This window comes from Pipra filicauda, unplaced genomic scaffold (genome assembly GCF_003945595.2).
Source record: "Pipra filicauda isolate LSUMZ 115617 unplaced genomic scaffold, ASM394559v2 scaffold509_size397805_pilon, whole genome shotgun sequence".
NCBI lineage: Eukaryota > Metazoa > Chordata > Aves > Passeriformes > Pipridae > Pipra > Pipra filicauda.
In genome coordinates, this window is record NW_024104653.1 from 113,182 (window position 1) to 131,624 (window position 18,443).

The 18,443-nt window shown below is 41.8% G+C and overlaps 1 protein-coding gene across 2 annotated transcripts in view; it reads left to right on the plus strand.

Moving 5' to 3' along the window:
- The window catches only part of RAD54B (RAD54 homolog B), a 64,997-nt gene extending 59,100 nt beyond the window's left edge, over window positions 1–5,897 (plus strand). For both annotated transcript variants that reach the window (XM_027737341.2, XM_027737342.2), the window contains exons 12-15: window positions 310–571; window positions 1,877–1,943; window positions 2,255–2,461; window positions 5,475–5,897. In XM_027737341.2, coding sequence (XP_027593142.2) covers window positions 310–571; window positions 1,877–1,943; window positions 2,255–2,461; window positions 5,475–5,701 — 763 coding nt within the window. In that variant the 3' untranslated portion in view covers window positions 5,702–5,897. The remainder of the gene's footprint in view (window positions 1–309; window positions 572–1,876; window positions 1,944–2,254; window positions 2,462–5,474) is intronic.
- The last annotated feature ends 12,546 nt before the right edge of the window (window positions 5,898–18,443 follow it).

Consider the following 18,443-nt stretch of genomic DNA (forward strand, 5'->3'; position numbering starts at 1 on the left):
AAAAATCTGTCTTTGTGATTGGTTCTGAATCCCTGCAATCTGTGCATTATTCCAAATTCTGTTGCAAAGGGAAACATTAATTATTTAACATTTAAACGCTTGACAGTAGGTATAAGACATCCAGATCTAGTGTGTGATTCTAGTTAATAGGAAATGTTTTATTTCTTAGGAAATAAAAGTAACCTCAGGTTAATGTGTAATTTTTACTTGACTTTTAATTTTATTTTCTTAGATGTCTTCAGTAATTTTGTTATCAGACTTTAATTTTACCAAGGTGTAAGATGATAACTTTGTTTTACTGTTTGACAGAGTCGTACTGGTATCCAATTACACTCAGACATTAAACGTGTTACAAGAGACGTGCAAACGCTATGGATACTCTTATACCAGACTTGATGGAAATACTCCTGTCTCCCAGAGACAACAAATTGTTGATACTTTTAATAGTAAATTCAGTCCAGCTTTTATCTTTTTGCTGAGTTCAAAGGCTGGTGGAGTAGGACTGAATCTGGTTGGAGCATCTCATTTGATCCTATATGATATCGACTGGAATCCAGCTACGGATATTCAGGTGTGATAAAAACTATATGTGTGGTTTGGGATGGGCATCAAATGAATTCTTGATTGATTTTGAATTGCCTGTCTTTACATGTCTTATTGCTCCCCAGTTGTCACATTGCGTCTGGACAAGTACAATACTTAGGGAAAGCTCTTTCTGAGAAGAAAAAAAGAAATATTTCTCTGGCATATTGTATATATTGGGATCATTGGAATGCCTCTTGCAGTAAAAAATAAAGCTATTAAATTCTGATTTCTTTGGAGGAGTGAATCATGTATCCTCTTTGTCTCCTGACATCTTTTTAACTGGAGAGTTGCTATGTTTCTAAAAAGAAAAGGAAAACAGGATTAGATTGCATAGGAAATGTTGCTGTTGATTTGCAATCCCTGAGAAAAAGGGAGAGATTCTGATCAGAATTACAAGAATGAGAAAATCCCATGGTTATGATGCCAAAAGAAAGAAAACAAAGCCAGTGCTGTGCTATTCTTGTAAAGGCACTGTTCGCCTCAAGGGATTATTTAGTTGGCATAAGAGTATTCAGTTAAAATAGTTCTTAACAATAACAATTAAAAAAATCTTTTTATGAACTCAGTAAGAAACTTTTTATTGTGGAGCAATGCTGTGTGCTTAGTACCTGAAATAAGCTCTGATTCTTGGCCCTGTTCCTCTTCCAAGGGTGAATTAGTACCCTCATGTGGTCACTTGTCTTGTTGCTTGAAACAGTCTGCTAGATCAGACAAAATTGCTACAGGTTGCCAGAGTCTGCAAACCATATTGTGGGTACCTGGACCCAGTATGTAGGTGTAACCCATACTATTCTGAAAAAAATCATATAGTAGTACTCAGTTTTACGTTTTGTTTGTTGAAGAAATAAAGGGCATACAAACCACCATTTTTATATTTTTAAAAGAAATGGAAAAGTCACTTTTAAAGATGTATTGTGGCAAAAAAACATTTTGGAGATGTGGGAGAACAAGGAGTATTCCTGAAATATTAAATGGTTGTTAGTGCTTGGAAAACAAATACGAAGAGAGGATTTCTGGCAGGAAAGAGTTGAAACCCCCACTTTCCTACTATAGTGTACAGGGAGAAAGGGGAGCATATATGGCAGAAAGTAAATTAGATTTTCAAAACTGTTTATAGTTAATACCAGAAAACTCACAAAAACAGTCAGTTATTGAGGAATGCTTTATTTGGACAACATCTTTTTGGACAAGGGAGTGGAACTGGTAATTCAATCAGTGGAGGCTACAAATTTTAGTTGAAATATCATTGTGAAGTAAGCTGTTAATGCCCTTCATCTTTTTGCTTCTTCAGGCTATGGCTAGAGTGTGGCGAGATGGCCAGAAACATACTGTACATATCTACAGGCTGCTAACCACAGGTCAGAGATGGTGCTCAAACTTACTCTTGAGTGAGACAGCTGTTGAAATTTTGTCCATAAAAGAAAGGGAGAGAGTGTTTTTGGAAATCACTCGATCTTTAAAAACATATTATTTGTTCTGAATTCAGTTAAAATGGAGACATCACATTGGTTTATTTGCCTTTGCTTTGCTTTTGCTTAAATAACTGAATATAGTGGTTTAGCATTTTCTATGTATACTGTTTTCAAGAAATGGGTTTGACTTCTTCTTTGCAAATCCTGGTCAAAAATTATCCCAATTTATGTATTTTTCATTTTTCTTTTCAATACAGGCTCAATAGAAGAAAAGATTTATCAAAGACAGATTAGCAAACAAGACCTTTCTGGGGCAGTTGTAGACCTTTCCAAGACATCTGAACACATCCATTTTTCCACTGAGGAGCTTAAAAATCTCTTTACTCTTCATGAAGATTCCAGTTGTGTAACTCATGATTTGCTTGAGTGTGACTGTGACTGTATGGGAAAGATTGACCATCAGAGTGAGTTTGTTTTTCTTTATCTCTGGCCATTGCTGAGGAATCCATTCCAAATATACAGTCTATCTCTGGAGAAAACCTTGATGCTCAGTAAAATAGGATTTAAATAGTGAAGTTCATTATAGGGTCTTTCAGATATTGGCTGATTTATCTAATCTGTAGGAGCCCTTGACAAAACTAAGAGGAGAAAAGATTAATTCCTCGCAGTAACAACCAGTTCATTTATTATGCCTCTTAATTTGAATTAGCTATGTCCAGCTTAACTAATGATTCCTTACAATCAAATGACACAATATGGTGTTCTGTTTCTAAATATTCAAGGACAGTAATGAGTAGCTGGTAAGGGCTAGTTAAAAAGCAGGTTATCTGAGGGTAGCTATACCAGATGAAGATCTGCACGAGCTCACTGTATATAAGCCTTCATTTCTGAGCTGTTAACTAAAGCTGAGGCAGGATGATTAAAATAGTTATTTGAGAAATGCTGGAAGACTCCCTGGCAGTTGTAAAGTCAGGTTGCAAATATTTGCCTCTATCCTTTCTGTAGGAACCTGTCTCCCGTTCTTTTGGCATATCAAAATTGGTTTCATACCTTGCTGCATACAGATATATAGGTTTAAGTTAGGAGAAGGATTAAGAAAAAATAAATTGTCATAAGGTGTGTTTGCATCTTATCCATTTTAATTTTCATAGTTCATCTAGTTTCTTAAAGAAAAGAGTGTCTATTGCTCTGATATATTTGCTTTGGGCATGAAATATCCCTGTACACTATTTACAGGTGTGATAGTGAGGTACCAATACTGATATCTTCTAAATGCACACTAATACCTCAATAAAAAGGACTCAAGAAATGGGTACAAGAGCGTGTGTTCTCAATAGACATGGGCAAGAAATGAAGTAATGTGGACCCAATATGGGACTATTTTGCTTGATGATTTGCATGTTCTCAGGTAATAGGCTAGAATTCTGTTTCTTTCTCATCTCATTCTACCCAGAACAGGGAGGACTTGGCTAGTGAAAGCACAGGGCTTCTGTAGCCATAAGAATTTGATTTTCTCCTTTATTTTTGCTCCACATGCTGATTAAATCATCTTTGTATCTTTCTTTAATGACTGAAAAATTAGACCTTCTGGTTTTGCGTGAGTAAGTGGTGTTCTAAAATATACCAGCCTCCACTTAGGTACTATTACAGGATCTGTGTGGGAAAGGCACCTTTCATGTTAAATGTTAGCCAGATTTTCTCAGCGGCGCTCAGTGAGGCAGGTACGGCTTCTGGACTGCAGAAATCCTGAGAAATTTTGTGTTGTTGCTGTGATGAACACTGATGCGTGTAATTTTATTTAGCACTTTGCAACTGTCTTAACACTCTTGACTTCTTATCTTATGATTTGAACACGTCTTGGTTCCATCAATTCAGCCACAGCACTAGTCTCTTGGATTCTGTAACTGGGACTTCCTCGAGGGTAGTTATATCCTGGTCCCAGTGAACAGAAACTTTTGGCAGTTAATCAAGGAATAGCCTGAAGGCCATTCTTAGACTTAAGTGGTGGTAATGATAGAGTGAGGGGAAGGTTAATTTTCTAAAGAGCAGATGACAAGCTGGCTCATCGTTTCCCTAGTGAAATTGCTTGGAGTCATGGTCTTCAGTTTGATCACACCAGCATGCAGCTATCACTAGTTGATCTCTGCCTTTCCTAAGAACAGAAAGCTGTCAAATTACTGCATCAGGGAACATCTGTGCACAGAAAAGCCAAGAACTCTCACTGATTTGTCTCATCCATTTTTAGCAAGTATGATTCCAAACAATATAATACAGGCTTCACAATATATGAGCTTTTCATAATGATCTCCATTAGATATACACCAATAAGACTGGATATTCTTGACCAAGCTCCTGTGGTCCATTCACACTAGGACCATCTTTAGGAAACTACAGGAGCCTTGAAAGGAGAAAATTACCTGTGTATGGATCATGCAGATGTGTTGCTTGCTATTCTGCTGGCCTTCAGATCAGCTACAAAACTGTAAGCCTATTGTTTTACCTCATCATATTATAATTTAAGGAGTTAAGAATGCAGAATCTCTAAATGCATCTGTTCTAAATTTTCTTCTGGCCAGTAAAAGAATATATTTCAAGTCTACTTGAAATGTGCATCATGTGTCAGTCAAACGAAAAGTCTTGTGTGTATGAGTCTTTATGGACTCTTCAAAACTTTAAAAAATTCAGGAATACTCTGAGTCATGCTACTTACATCCCTGGTCTTTCCTAAGGAGCACATAACACTGCTATGAAAATACTTGGTAACAGGTTTTAAACCAGTAACAGCAGTGATGCAATTTTTCCCATCCAAAATAATTTGTTCATTTTCCTATGCATCAGATGAATCATAAAGCCATCAATCTGTGACATGTCCTGCAATGACCGGGTACTGTTTGGGGCTTTAGGATCCTTTGTTGAAAGTGAATTCATCTCTTTGTGCTTCACAGCAATTTCTCTTCCCTACTGTGATATATAGTATTGTGTATATTGAACAACTTGGCATAATCTGGATGTACAGAGTATACAGATCTAGTGTGCTGAGTCAATGAAAGAGCTACATAAACTATTCTTAGCTGTCTGGAACGATTCCTCTGGGAAGCAATTGAAGCTAGTGTGAATTCTGCTGCACCATACATCTAGATTCAGGTTTACTTAAAGAATGGGAGCAGCCCAAATGTCACGGAATTAAGGAAGATAGAGGAAAGGAAATTGCCAGAAAAGATATTTCCTGTCCCATCCATGTGTAAAAGGATTTGTCTTTATGCTAGCATATGGTGATTTTGATAAACTCAATCACTGAGCAAGAAACAGCCTTCCCCCTCTTACTGTGAATACATATGTTTGGGTTTCATTGACACAGAAGGATTATATATGCTGTTCTATTTTCTCTCATTTGTTATCACCAACTGGCTTATTGATTCAGACTGAAATTTTCTGTCTTATTTTTCTCCGATTAATCTACTGCATCATTTTTTTCAGATACTTCCTCAGAAAAGCCTTCTGTATCTAGAAGTTGCCAGCTTGGACAGAACCATGGGAAGCCTAATTCAAAGAAACCACTCTCCATGTCACAGTTGATGCAGTGGAAACATTTCGCTGGGCAACGTCAGACTCTTGCTGATCCTTTCCTTGACAGGATAAAGGAGAATGTTTCTTTCATTTTCCAGAATGTAACCAATTCAACTTCCCCACCTAATAAAACTTAAGTGCCTTTCCTTGCCACTTGCATCCTTCTGGTCATAGACTAAGTAAACAACTGATGTGCAGTTACCTTTTGTTCTTTTTGCCTAGTTCTGTTTTGTGTGTTTCTGATGAAGTTTCTGAGTAAATGTGATTCCTGGTGTTTATACAAAGTTACAGTTACATAATTGCTGTAATTATAATACAGATTTTTAAAGCTAACTTGGCTTTCCAGTCTTCTGTTCCTTTGATTACAAAATTAGTAAGATTGTTTTTATGCACATTCCTACAGTAAGTCTACTTTGGTTTATAGTTTCCATTTGATCATAATGATTTACTGCTTGTAAACTTGTAAACTGGAAACTCTTCAGCCAAATTTTACAAGATTAGGCAATGCTATATACAGGTATGTGCTGTTAACAAGATTCTGTTTGGATTTCTGTTATGACAGTGAAAAATTACGTATCTGTATAAGTACGGCTTTATAACAAGGTAGATATTTTTTCACTCAAATTTACAATTTACATCCAAAAATCTGAGGCCACAGATTGATACTGTGTCAAAATACTCTGAAATTCTCCTATTGCTTTTACTTGGGAAAATAAACTTTATTTCTTAGACGCACAGAGTACAGGCTTATCTACATTTAGTTAACTCCTTTTAAGGATACTTTCTACCGAACACTGAGTACTGAGCATATTTTCATGGTTTATTTTTTAATGACTATATTTTCCTTCTTCTTTGAAAACATAAACTTTCAAAATCAGTTTGTAGCTTTTAAGTGAAGTATTTTCAAAGGCCCACAAGAGCATAAGATTGGATAATTTTCAGAAGTACTGCAAACTTACAAAATTTGAAAGACCTTGAGCAAGGGCTCCATTGTAATTCTGCATTGTGTCACATGCTGTACAACCTCTTGGTATTTGGTATATGTGATAACAGAGGTCAAAAGCCGAACTAAGTTTCAGAAAACAGTTTAAATTGGTTTATTCTCCGTGTTATAACAGTTAGTGCTCCCTTTTTCCCTAGACTGTCACTGAGTTCAGAGTCCATCCTAACCCATGATCAAACATTCTCTTTGCATTTTGATGCAGTTTGGGAACTGAAAGACATGTGCACTGACCTCTATTTACTGTCCAAATTTACTTCAGAGGTTTTTTTGAGGTTTCTTTGACTCTAAATGCTGAATGACACCAGGAAATAATGAAGACCAAAGTGAGAGAATGATTGAGGAAGTCATCAATTCTGAGCATCTTTTTGGCATGCAAATTGTGGTCTTGGTAGCAATTAGAATTATGCTAATAGGTAGAGTTTAATTCTTTAACATGTTAGGCTGACTGTTAAAGAGTGTGTTCTTCCCCCTGTGCATGGGGAGTGTGGCAGCTTATCCAGGTGCTGTGCTGCTGTGGTGCCCATTCGCTGTTAGACAAAGTTCCCACACCTTATTTTACTTAGCAAGGACAAGGTTTGCTTTCATCTTTGTAACTCAATAAGGAGATTCTAGTGAATCTGTATAATGATGATTATTGTAATGAATACTTATTTGAGACTGATCACACTTAGATCTGTGCTGCCCATAAGTCTCTCCAAGTTTGCTCCTGTCCCTGTGGGAAGCAGGCCAGTCTTCTCTGTTCTCTGCTGATGCTGATCTCGTATGTGGTTTCTTGCACCTGCATGAGCAAGTGTATGGTTCCATGGAACCAGTTTGGTTCCATTGCTCATTTGTTTGTGGGACCATGATTGTCTCCACTGAACACACATGAGCCCACTCTGGTTTGGAGCAAACCAACTGCAGTGCTGTTGAGGAAAGCTGGGTGTAGAAGAAGAGTTTGCTTCGGGATCCACACCAGGCTGTTTCATCTTTTCTGATGAACATAGCCCCTCAGGAGTATCTCAGCGGGCCTTCTGACCTCACCTGTGGAGTCTTGTCTCAGACAATTGCGCTTGCTGTCACGTCATGCACCACCCCACACAATACAGCTGGAGCTGCATGCTGGCTGAACAGGGGTCTGGACAGAGAAGCGCTTTTGTTTGTTGGCCTCCAGGGTAGTTTCATTCTGGCAGTTTTTAAATTGAAAGCCAGTGGTGGACCACCATGGAGCTCTTAGAAGGCTAGAGGAGAGGAGCCCCCGGACACATCCTGCTGTATTTGTGCAGGTGATCCAGGTTCAGATCATTGTTCTGGGAAATGGACTATCACACTAAGTAATGTTGCTTCAAGGTTAAGAAGGCCAAAGCAGCCTATACAAACACATGTAATTCCAGTTACTGCTTCAGTGTGATTCCCTGTCTGTGCCCTGCTATGCCAGGCTGCCCCAGATCTCTGACAGTGGCAGCTACATGCTGATGCTCAGTGGAAAGCTCTTCCAGCATCCACCCAGCCAGCCAAATGTGTCCTTCTCATTAACCTTTTATGACTTGGGCATAGTGGAAGTATGCATGTGCTTCTTGGTTGTTTGGGTAAGACAATATTACCGAAATAACAGGTTGCACATGGCATTACCTGTCATGCGAATTGAAAATCTGATTCTGAAATTTGATGTATCCTGGAAAATTATGGTTCTCACTGGAAAAATAGGTTGTTGAGAATATAGTAAGCATGACGACAGACTCTAATTTATTGTGCCATATGTGATTCTCCCACAGCAGTCTGCAATAGCCTTCCAAATGCTCATGTAATCATAGTATAATAATCAGTGTTTTCATACAGACTGCAGCAAGTGGACATGTGAATTTCTTCACCCGTAGGCGAGAAATGTCTCCTAGGAAAAGTCCCTGTGCCGAATTTACCCTAATTTGACTGTTGACTGGTAAGGTATATTGGGAGTTTAAAGTCTCCGACAATGTCACATTGCCCGTTCTCTTAATAATTGTGAAACCCTAGAGTGTGGGTAGGTGGATGGTGCTGAAAAGCAAGTATCAGGAGGACCTGATACTTGGTCTAGCAGATGGTCTCATCTGTGGTTTTGGGATTCGCTGCCAGTGATGCCAGCTGTAAAGCACTATGTAGTTTATGTTACATGATCCCATCAGTCAGTCCTAGTCTCCTAGATCCAAGACTTGCACTGCTGAAAGGGGAAGGCAAGGGCTGTTGAAGGGCTGTGGTCTAGTGCAGTGCTTGAAATACGAGATGTTGATTAATATACTTGATTGCCTTTTTCAGTTTTTGAAGGATGCAAGTGTTCATCCACCAAGTGGTAATTCTTATGGACACATGCCAAAGAACGAGGCAAGTCTGCTGAACAATAGATCTCAAGAGGTGCTTCTTCAGTGCAGCATGAAGAGCAGCAGATACTACAGGTGTAAGCACAATGACAAGGAGCTTATTTTTTCAACAAATGCTAATCAAAGATGGCCAGTATTTGACATTTATTAGTGCTATAGGATCAGCATGGAGGTATGCCTGGGGCAGCAGGTGGTGAGTGCAGTGCCGGCTAAACATCCCGGTGCCTTTATAGGTGTGAGATGTTGGGGGTTATCAAGTCAGGGTGTGCCCCATCTGAGCTGAGACTGTTGGGCACTCCTGCAAATGACAGTGATTTGAGCTGGTTTGCACCAGTGGGCCCTGTCAGAAGAAGAGATCCCAAAAATGTGTTCTTAGAGAATGGTCTGCTAATCTTAGAGTGGCTGCTGCAGGTCTCTGAATCACAGTGGGCATGGAGGCCTATCAGCCAGTCCTCAGATTCAGCAATCCATACTGTGTTTGTTCCTTGCCAGCTCTTAGATGGGAGGAGGGGATTTTGGAGAAATTGAGTTACTTCTGGTACAGGGCATGCTGCCAGAGAGACAAGTGTACTGCATGTTCCTGCCTGAGAACAACCCTGATTTTAAAAAGCAGAAGGAGTGGTGTTTTATTTATTTCTGTGTACTGCAGCAAGGTTTTTTTTAACTGGTTTCATATGACTGTTTTTGTTGATTCAGCTATTAACCATCTTGGCTCAGGTTTTCTTGTCATTGAGATGGTGACCCTTTATCAGTAACAGTTGTAGAATAGCAAGCAGAATTGTAGCTCCATTCACTTATTGTCAGACAAGGAACCGTATAACAAGCTTTGGGTGTCATACAAGTTTGTATGGCAACTGCCATAGATACATCTTGCAGTCTGACAAGAGGTTGACATCAAGCACGGTTAAGGGTCTGCCTTTTTCAAAGGTCATAAAGTTCTTTCACTCGTCATCTGGTACAGAGAGGTGCCAAGTGGTGACTGAATGATTCTGTAATGGAATAAACTCATAGGAATTTCTCAAAATGCCGAATATGGAACGAGCTTTGACAACTGCCTGGGGTTACCACTAGGAATTTGGAAAGACATACTCCAGCCCTTGCAGGCAAGTTACACAGAAGGAAAGTAGTTCTTTCATGTGCTTTCCATTGAATGAAAAGTTGACGTAAATCATGATTGTTTATGTGTGGCTTAATTCAATGATGTGTTTGTGGCTGGAAGATCTGGGAAGGCTATAAAGAACAATGAGAAAAACCACTTTGGGCTTTATAAAGTAACTGAAGAATAAGCTGAACTGAAATCTGTTTTTAACAAGACCTTGTGTGCTGTTACTTCGTACAAAAGCGAGACTGCTTTTGTAGGCATAGGTACTTCACAGGACTTAAAACATACGGTGCAGTGTTCCACTCTTGAGGTGACACATGTTTGCACCAGTCAGGAACAGATAAGTAATCCTGAACACTGCAACCAACTTGTGAGAAACTTCCAGAAACTTCCCTTGTTAGGTACATTGATTGCTGCTACCTTTCAACAGGCTTTTCATCAACACGTGGAAATACAGGCCAATTTGAAGGAAATATGTCTGTCTAAAAGCCTCTATGGCTGTTGTTGCTTCCAGCCTTTTTTCTTCTTCTCTCTCAGCTGTGATCTCAGCCTGAGTTCTCCTTGTACTCCTTTGTTTGCTTAGTTTGATTTACACCCACTTGACAACATATGCTCTTCATTCTCCTCTAATTCATTTCCTTCCAAATAGGCAAAATGTCAGTCACTGTGACAAAACTCTGGGCCCCTACAAGCTAGACTTTTTGGGTGTTTTTTGTCAATTACCCAAAAATCTTTTCCTTCGCTTCACGATGACTGCCTTGGCCCAGGTTTTAGATTTCTACTAGAGTGTGAGTTATGGCATGTAACAGTGAGTTCCCTCTTGACCCTTGAACCTTTTCAAGGTTCCTTTTGAGGGATAGGGTTTGTTCAACAATAGAAGTGCAGCATGAAACTTCTTCCCTCCAGCTGAAAGGTGTTGTCTTTCATGGGGTTTTCATCCTGTCCTGTAGCTAGTTTGGAAACATGAGGCTCCACAGCCTCATTGAGTCAACAGAGTTCTGTGCAGGAGTCAAGGCTTATCCAAAACCTTGAAGACCTGGGATCTAAATAAGCTCACCAAATCAATGAGATAAGTAGGTGAACCTTTGAGGGTTGCTCATGCCAATGCTATATTTGATATACATTCTACAAATGTCGAAGGGGTTAACAGCAATTCTAGCTATACAGCACTTTTCTCCTTCTGTTGCTACTTTGAAACTTTTCCTGTTTGGACTAAATTTTTCCCCCATCAATTTTGTGCTGCCAGGCTGATTTACATTTGTGTTGCGTCAAAAGCTTCAGCCAAAATGGCTGATCTGTTCCTGAGACTGTGGGTAGGAGAAAACAGGTTTTTTTGTCCTTATTCCAAAACTGGAAACCCTTCTGCTGAAATGCCTTCTTGCCTTCATATTTTGGGTTAGGACTTAGAATAGAGGTGGGAAGAGATAGGAGGAAAAGGCATTACTTCTGTATTAGCATGTTTGTCACTGTTCCCCTTAGATTCTGCACCAGTTTATAAATATTTGCAAAAAACAGGCAATAGGAATATGTATGGTAAAGACTTCTTTCTTTTGAGCAGCTGAATGTCTCCTGATTTCTTCCACACTAGAACTGGAAAAACTGCAAAGTTTTACCAGTTTGAGCAAGCTGCATTCAGAGCTTCTACCTGGGATCAGGCCCTGGATACCCCACACCCCACAGGGTAACTAAACATAGTCTGACCAGAGTTGTTTCAAGAGATTCTTTCTGTAATTCTTGCTTCCAGTTGCTCTCTGCTGGGCAGGGCACAGTGCAGCAGCTGACTTCAAGGAGCTTTCTCATCTGTGTCCTAAATCAGCCTACCAACATCTCATCCACCTCCAGGAGGAAAAAAAAACAGGTCACAGCAGTAAAACTAGAGCCAAGGTGGTATGGGGTAAGGAAACCAGTGAGATCAGGATTGTCACAGAGAGAGAAAAGGAAGTGGGGAGGACTTAGGGGAGCAAGGAGCTGGTAGGGGGGAGGACCAAGACTGGGCAAACAAAGGCTGACATGGTGTCCTCCAATGTGAGTGTCTCCCATGGGAGACAGACCTCCACAAACCTTTCCAATGTGAGTCCTTCCCACAGGCTGCAGTTCTTCACAAACTGCTCCAGAGTGGGTCCCTTCCATGGGGTGCAGTATTTCAGGAAGAAACTGCTCCAGTGTGGGTCCCCTGCAGGTCACAAGTCCTGCCAGCAAAACTGCTCCAGTATGGGCTCCTCTCCTCATGGGTCCACAGGTCCTGCTGGGAACCTGCTCCAGCTCTGTCCTTCCATGGGGTCACAACCTCCTTTGGGGATCCACTTGCTCTGGCCTCCATGAGCTGCAGGTGGATCTCTGCTCCCCTGTGGACCTCCATAGGCTACAGGGGCACAGCTGCCTCACCTGGTCTTCGCCAAGGTCTGCAGGGGAATCTGCTCTGGCACCTGGAGCACCTCCTCCCCTCCTACTCTGCTGCTGTTTCTCTCATGCTCTCACTCCTCCAGTTGCTGTTCCACATTTCCTGCCCTTTTCTCCCAGCTCCGCTTAAACATGTTATCCCAGAGGCACCACCATCATTGCTAACAGGCTCGGTCTTGAAGCCGGCTCGCATTGGCTCTATCAGACAGGGGGGAAGCTTGCAGCCCCTTCTCACAGAAGCCACCCCTGTGGCCCCCCTGCTACCAAAATCTTGCCACTTAAACCAAATACACCTGCAGAGTCACTGGCAAAGTGATTGTTTCCTCTCAGCTCATGTCTGTAAGCTTTCAGAGTCATTGAATTCTTTGCTATTGATTTGTGAATCACTGGAAATTTGAAAGTATGGTCCAGATGAAAAAGTTTGCAACGTTCATTGCAGCATGACCTCTTAAAGGGCACAGATACTGTTTTGTAAGCTGCAGGCGTTCAGGATTAGCGTTGCCTTGTGGACATTTAACAGCCCTGTACACATGCATCACAGTGAAATCTTGCATGAACACATATTCTCTTTCCTTGCTTCAGCCAGCTAAGAGGATGGACAGCAGCCTGGGAATAAGTTGTGTTGCAGCTTGTGAATCCAATTTGTGCTTTCTACATATATGAAATCTCTTATCATTTATCTTAACAGTGCATTTCAAATTAGCAAATATCTCTGACTTTTAGTTGCTGTCTAGTTAGGTGCTTATGTGCCACCTCATAAGTGCAGTTAATAACTTTTCATCTGACAGCAGTGGTGTGAAGATAAATTAATCAAATTCTCTGCAACACTTGGCTGTATATGGGGGAGGTAAAAAATCTGACCTGTGATTTAGAGAGATGGTGCATCTGAACTCTTATCAGAGGTGCAAAACAAAAGCATAAGAAGAGACAGTTATTGACTTAAGAATTAAAAAGTTGACTGGATATAAATAATATAAAATAATAGTAATTTAAAAAACCACAAACTGAACCAAAACCAAACCAACAAACAGACCCATCAAAAAAACCCAAAAACCCACAGAAAACCCCCCAACCAACCAACCAAAAAAACCCGAACAAAAAAACCGAAACCAAAACCACAAAACAAAAAAACCCAAACAAGACCAAAAACCACAGCAAAAGAGATTAACTCTGAAAGAGGCTTCTCAGGAGACTGTGGAAGCTTCCTCCTTAGCGGTTTTTCAAAACTGAACTGAACAAAATCCTGAGTAACCTGATCTAATGTTGAAGTTGGCCCTGTTCTCAGTAGATGGTGGAACAAGATGACCTCCAAAGACTCCTTCAAATGTAAGTTCCAAAGACCTCCTGGACTGTATTAGGAATATGGAGAAAGTACAGATCGGCAAGGTCTGTGACTGTCACTGACTATCGTCAAGAGCTCCTTGGGGTCTAAAACCTGTGAGAGATGTAGAGCAAAATCTGCTCGGGAACAGTGAGATTTTAAAATTTCATATGACTAAAGAATTCAAGAATCCTGCTTTGTGGAGGAAAACTCAATACCACCATATGAAATCAGCAGCCTGGAAAGAGTTGTGAGGTCTTACACTATATGTTGGCAGCTTCCAGAAGCCAGTGTTTCCCAAGGAGCCTGTGGTGTGCAAATGAATAAGTGGAAGGTTGCCTAAATCCAAGAGCCGCTTGAAATTGTAGTGCCAGCTTTCCTGAGGATGCTTTTAGCAGTGGCTCTACTCTTTGTCTCCTCATTGACAAAGTATGTTGTTTTGCATAGCTGTGCAATAAAGAAAAGTGTAACTCAAAAGCAATAGTAGTCAGTGTATCTCCTCCCAAAGATATTGCAAGCTTTAGTGGTGTGAAAAGCTCTTTAAGAAACTGCTAAAGTGTTGCAAGTTCTGAAACGTCAACTTTGATTTGAAAGCTAAACACAGTCCAGAAGTTACCTTGCTATGGCTTTTCTTCCTAAAAGCTATGATGGTCTCAAAATCCATCAGACAAAATATTAGAAGGGAAGAACATACTTGACACTTTCATGAACAAAACTTGTTTGGAAAATAATTTCTGTTTGCACCCTACTTCAGCATGCAAACAACCTCTGGAAAGAAGCTTCCAAGAAAAACCCTTATTATCAGCAATAACCTTAAGCATACACTGTCAAGAGGACATAAAATTTCCTCCAGGGCATGGTTTATTTAGTTCTGCACTTAGATGTGCCAGTAAATGTGGTCTATAGACGATTAATTTCCTTTCCTCTCCCTAGGAGAGTTGCAGAGGTATCACAGAGGTGAAGAGACCACAGGTATATCAGGAGATCAATAAGAGTAAAGATTTTGCCCACCTGTCAAAATTGGTTTTTGTTTAACTGGCTAGGCTGTAAAAGCCTACCCCCTGGCTACAAAGGACTGCCAGAAGCCAAGTTTGCTCCACCAAGATCATCCCTCCTCCTGCAACGCTGCAGCCCTGGAAGCAAGGAGGGACACTGCCTGCCTTCAGAACAACACCCTGCCTTACAGCACTGGCAGTTTTCCCCTCACTGCTCTCTCATCTCACCTGTGTCAAGGCCTGTGCCCCTCAGCTGGTACAAGCTCAGGTAAGTGGTGCCTGGTCGTACAAATGCAAGCAAAACACTTGTTAAAAAGCAATTAGGATTGCTTGATGCAGCACTTTTTTCCAGCCTTGGCCACAGCAGTAGTCTGACTGAAAATGCACTATTACTGCTGGGGAAGAGAAGTGTAAGGGTGTGAGTGTCTAAATCCAGCTGGGAATTTGCCTGGGGGCGTGCAAGTGGGGAATTTAGGTGACTTCAGGCCACCTCCTTCTTTAGCTCCGGTTTCCAGTTTCCCTCTTGCAGTTCCAGTCCTTGCAGGTATCGCGTTCCTGGGGCAGGCACAGCTTGTTTTGAGCTATGTGTTCCTGCAGGCCAGATGCAGCTGCCTGGCGGGTTGCCCAGGTGTGCTGGGCTTGGAGGGTTTTGGGTAGCGGAGAGCTGAGGCATCGCGCGGCAGAGAGGGACTGTGTGCTGCTCCCTGGCTGCAGGTTTGCACAGCAGCCCCATTCCTGAACCTGAAACTCAGTTCTATGAGGGGAATCAAGCACTGGAACAGTCTGGCTGGGAAAGTGGTGGAGTGGCACTTGGGGACATGATTAGTGGAGGACTTGGCAGTGCCAGATTAATAGCTCTAAAAGATCTTGGAGGTCTTTCCACTCTAAACAATTCTATGATTCTATGACCGTGGCCCTGCTGGTCCTCCTGCAGTGCTACTCACGTCAGAGATGTTTCTGCTCCTGCTCTTATGTGGAGCATTTTAGAGCCTTGACGTACCCACAGCAAGCATTGCCAACATGCCAATAAGGTGTGAGAGTCTCAGCAGCTTTGCTGTGTTCGATTTTAATTTCATTTTGTTTTAGAGCCAGCAAAGGCAGAAGTCAAGGTTGCCTGGAAGGGTGACCTGAGGGTGGCAGCAGCTGCTCACGGTCCGTCGGTCCGAGTGCCGGCTCAAGGAAGCTGCAGAGCCCTTGGAGCGCTGGGTTATAGCCAGCCCGAGGGACCTCGCAAAGGTGAAGGTGACAAAAGATCACTGTCATGCATCGGGAGCCCCTGTGACCAGGAAGGTGACTTTGCTATAAAAGAGACCTTATGTGAACATGATTACTGCTTCCAGACAGCAGTGAGGCACGATCACTCTGTTTCTGCAATGAAATCAATGAGGTACCATTGATCTGGTGACCGGCTCTGTCATGAATTATGATGGGATGGCACCTCTCGGTGAGGAAAGGGCAAGCCGTGCAGGTTGATAACTGATGTGAAAGACCACAGTTTGTAAGTTAAAGCTGCAGCTGGCACCTGACAACCCCAGGACCGTGGGTTACAGCAGCAGAGGGATTTGTGTGCCTTAGTACTGCTTTAGTGCTGCTATAGGCACTGGAAAACTCAGAGTCCTGAAACCACTCTGCAGCTGCAGGCTGAGGTGTGAAACATCTGAACACACTAAATGCCCATTGGAACCAATAAACTCCCTGAGGGTAATCTCAGGTTGGTGTTTAGTTGCCAAAGACTTGTCACCATGATTAAAATACCCTTCTGATTTTTCCTGATCCTATAGACATTTATGGACCCCACTTGAGGTACCCAGCTCTCTCCAGGCATTGCAGCGTGCCTGTGCATTTGACTCAGAACTGTGATTTCTGAACATGGGGAGAACACTGAAAATCTTGGTGCCATAATGGCTGAGTTTCAGAGCACCTGTCTCTGCACATCTATCTGATTCTGGCGTCCTTCTCCAAGGCTTACTTATGAACCAAGAGGGAAAAGTAGAAATGACTGCATAGAACTGCTCTGTTCTTTTCATTTCCAGGACCAGCAGAATTCAGTAGGAGCTTATAAGTAATTTAAGACAGCCTGAGCACTTTCTAAATTACAATGTCTTGTAATAGTTTCAAGAGGTTGTTCCATCACAACCCATTATAGCCTTCAAAACTGCCCTCAGTGGTAGCTAAGACCGTGGAAGGTCCCAGCGCTATCCATTACCAAATTTGGCCACTTTGTATCATTCTATCAAGATTCTAGATCTTGGGGTTTTGTTTGGGATGATCAGAGTCCCATGGGACATAATTCTTACTGCATTACAATTAGTTAATAAAATCTTGAGACCACACACAAAAACTTCTTTCAGGCCACACTTCTCCTGAAATCCTTGGGTAAGAACTGAGCAGAAGAGGAACAACACTTCAAGTTTGGCTCTTTGTTTTTTTGCCAAATCATGGAAACGCTCAGAGTCAGTTTAAGCAAGCCTGGCAGTCTCCATCTGCTTTTCCCTGTTATCTCTGAGGCATTGCACCTTAGGAGCGCTCAGCTGCAAATAGAACAGAGTTTAAGGTACAGAGGGCTGACCTGCTAAGGAAGGTACTAAAACTGCTGTGTCTTGCTCATTTTGCCTCTTCAGATATGACCACTTCTACTCCACCTCCAGGTGCTCACCATGTGATTAGTATACATCCCACTAAGACTTATCTTCTACAGCATCCAAGCCAAACCTAACTAGGTTGATTCCAGCGTGATGACATCAGAAGGGCATTTGTAAGAATCAAGGTAGTACCACCTGAGAAAAGTCACAGGGAAAAGTTTGGCAAAATGTGGGGAAACATTTGCTAATAATCATCTATTGAAGTGGGTGCTGCTTCCATTTCATTTGTCAGTGTGCCAGGCAGATAAGTTCTGGTGACCAGAAAACCTTGTAGAGGTTGCACATTATTAGCCAAAGCTGTGTGCTGCTCTGCTTTGCCCAAACACATGAGAACTTGCTGAGCCGCCTGGATATGGAACTGATGAGAGCTTATGTTTGAACAAGTACAGCTTTTAGACAGTCTGCAGAGTCGGGTTTAATGAAAAGTTAAAATTAAGTATCCAATGTCCAGCCCCTGACTGCTACCAGCAGCTGTCAGCAGCAGGTCCTGTTTTGGGGTGGCTGAGGGTATGCTGGGCTGGTTGTGCTGCCAGACAAGCAGAAGCTGTGTCTGGAGCCACTACAGGCTTCTGCTGAGCTCTGCAGAACATCTGCTGTGGGAACCCTTTTTCTCTCCTTTCTGCTTTCTTACAGAGAAATAGGTCAGGAAGCAAAAAAACAAGAGCCGGGAAGGAGGATGAGAAGTTACAGAGAGCAGGTGTTCCTCTTAGACTGGAAACGACTTGCTGGGAATAATGCACTCTCAGTGCTGAGCTCCTTTGACATTCCCTCTCTGCCTGTGGGAGCACCTCTCCTATTTGTGGTCATGGCCAGCAAGGAGCTGCAGACATGTCAGGGCATGGGGACCCACACCAGCCCTGGGCACGGCAGAGTGGAAAGGTAATGGCTTTCTTTCAAACAGACAATATTCAAAATAATGTTACCCCCCTCCTCCAGCTGCCCACATGATTTGGAAAGCCAGGAAACCTATGGACCTTTTTCCTTAGGGAGACCTTTTTCTTAGGGAGAGAACTCAGTACATGATTTGCAGTGAACAACAGTTGTCCTGGTGAGTTGTTCTGGTAAGAAGCTCTGATCTTACAC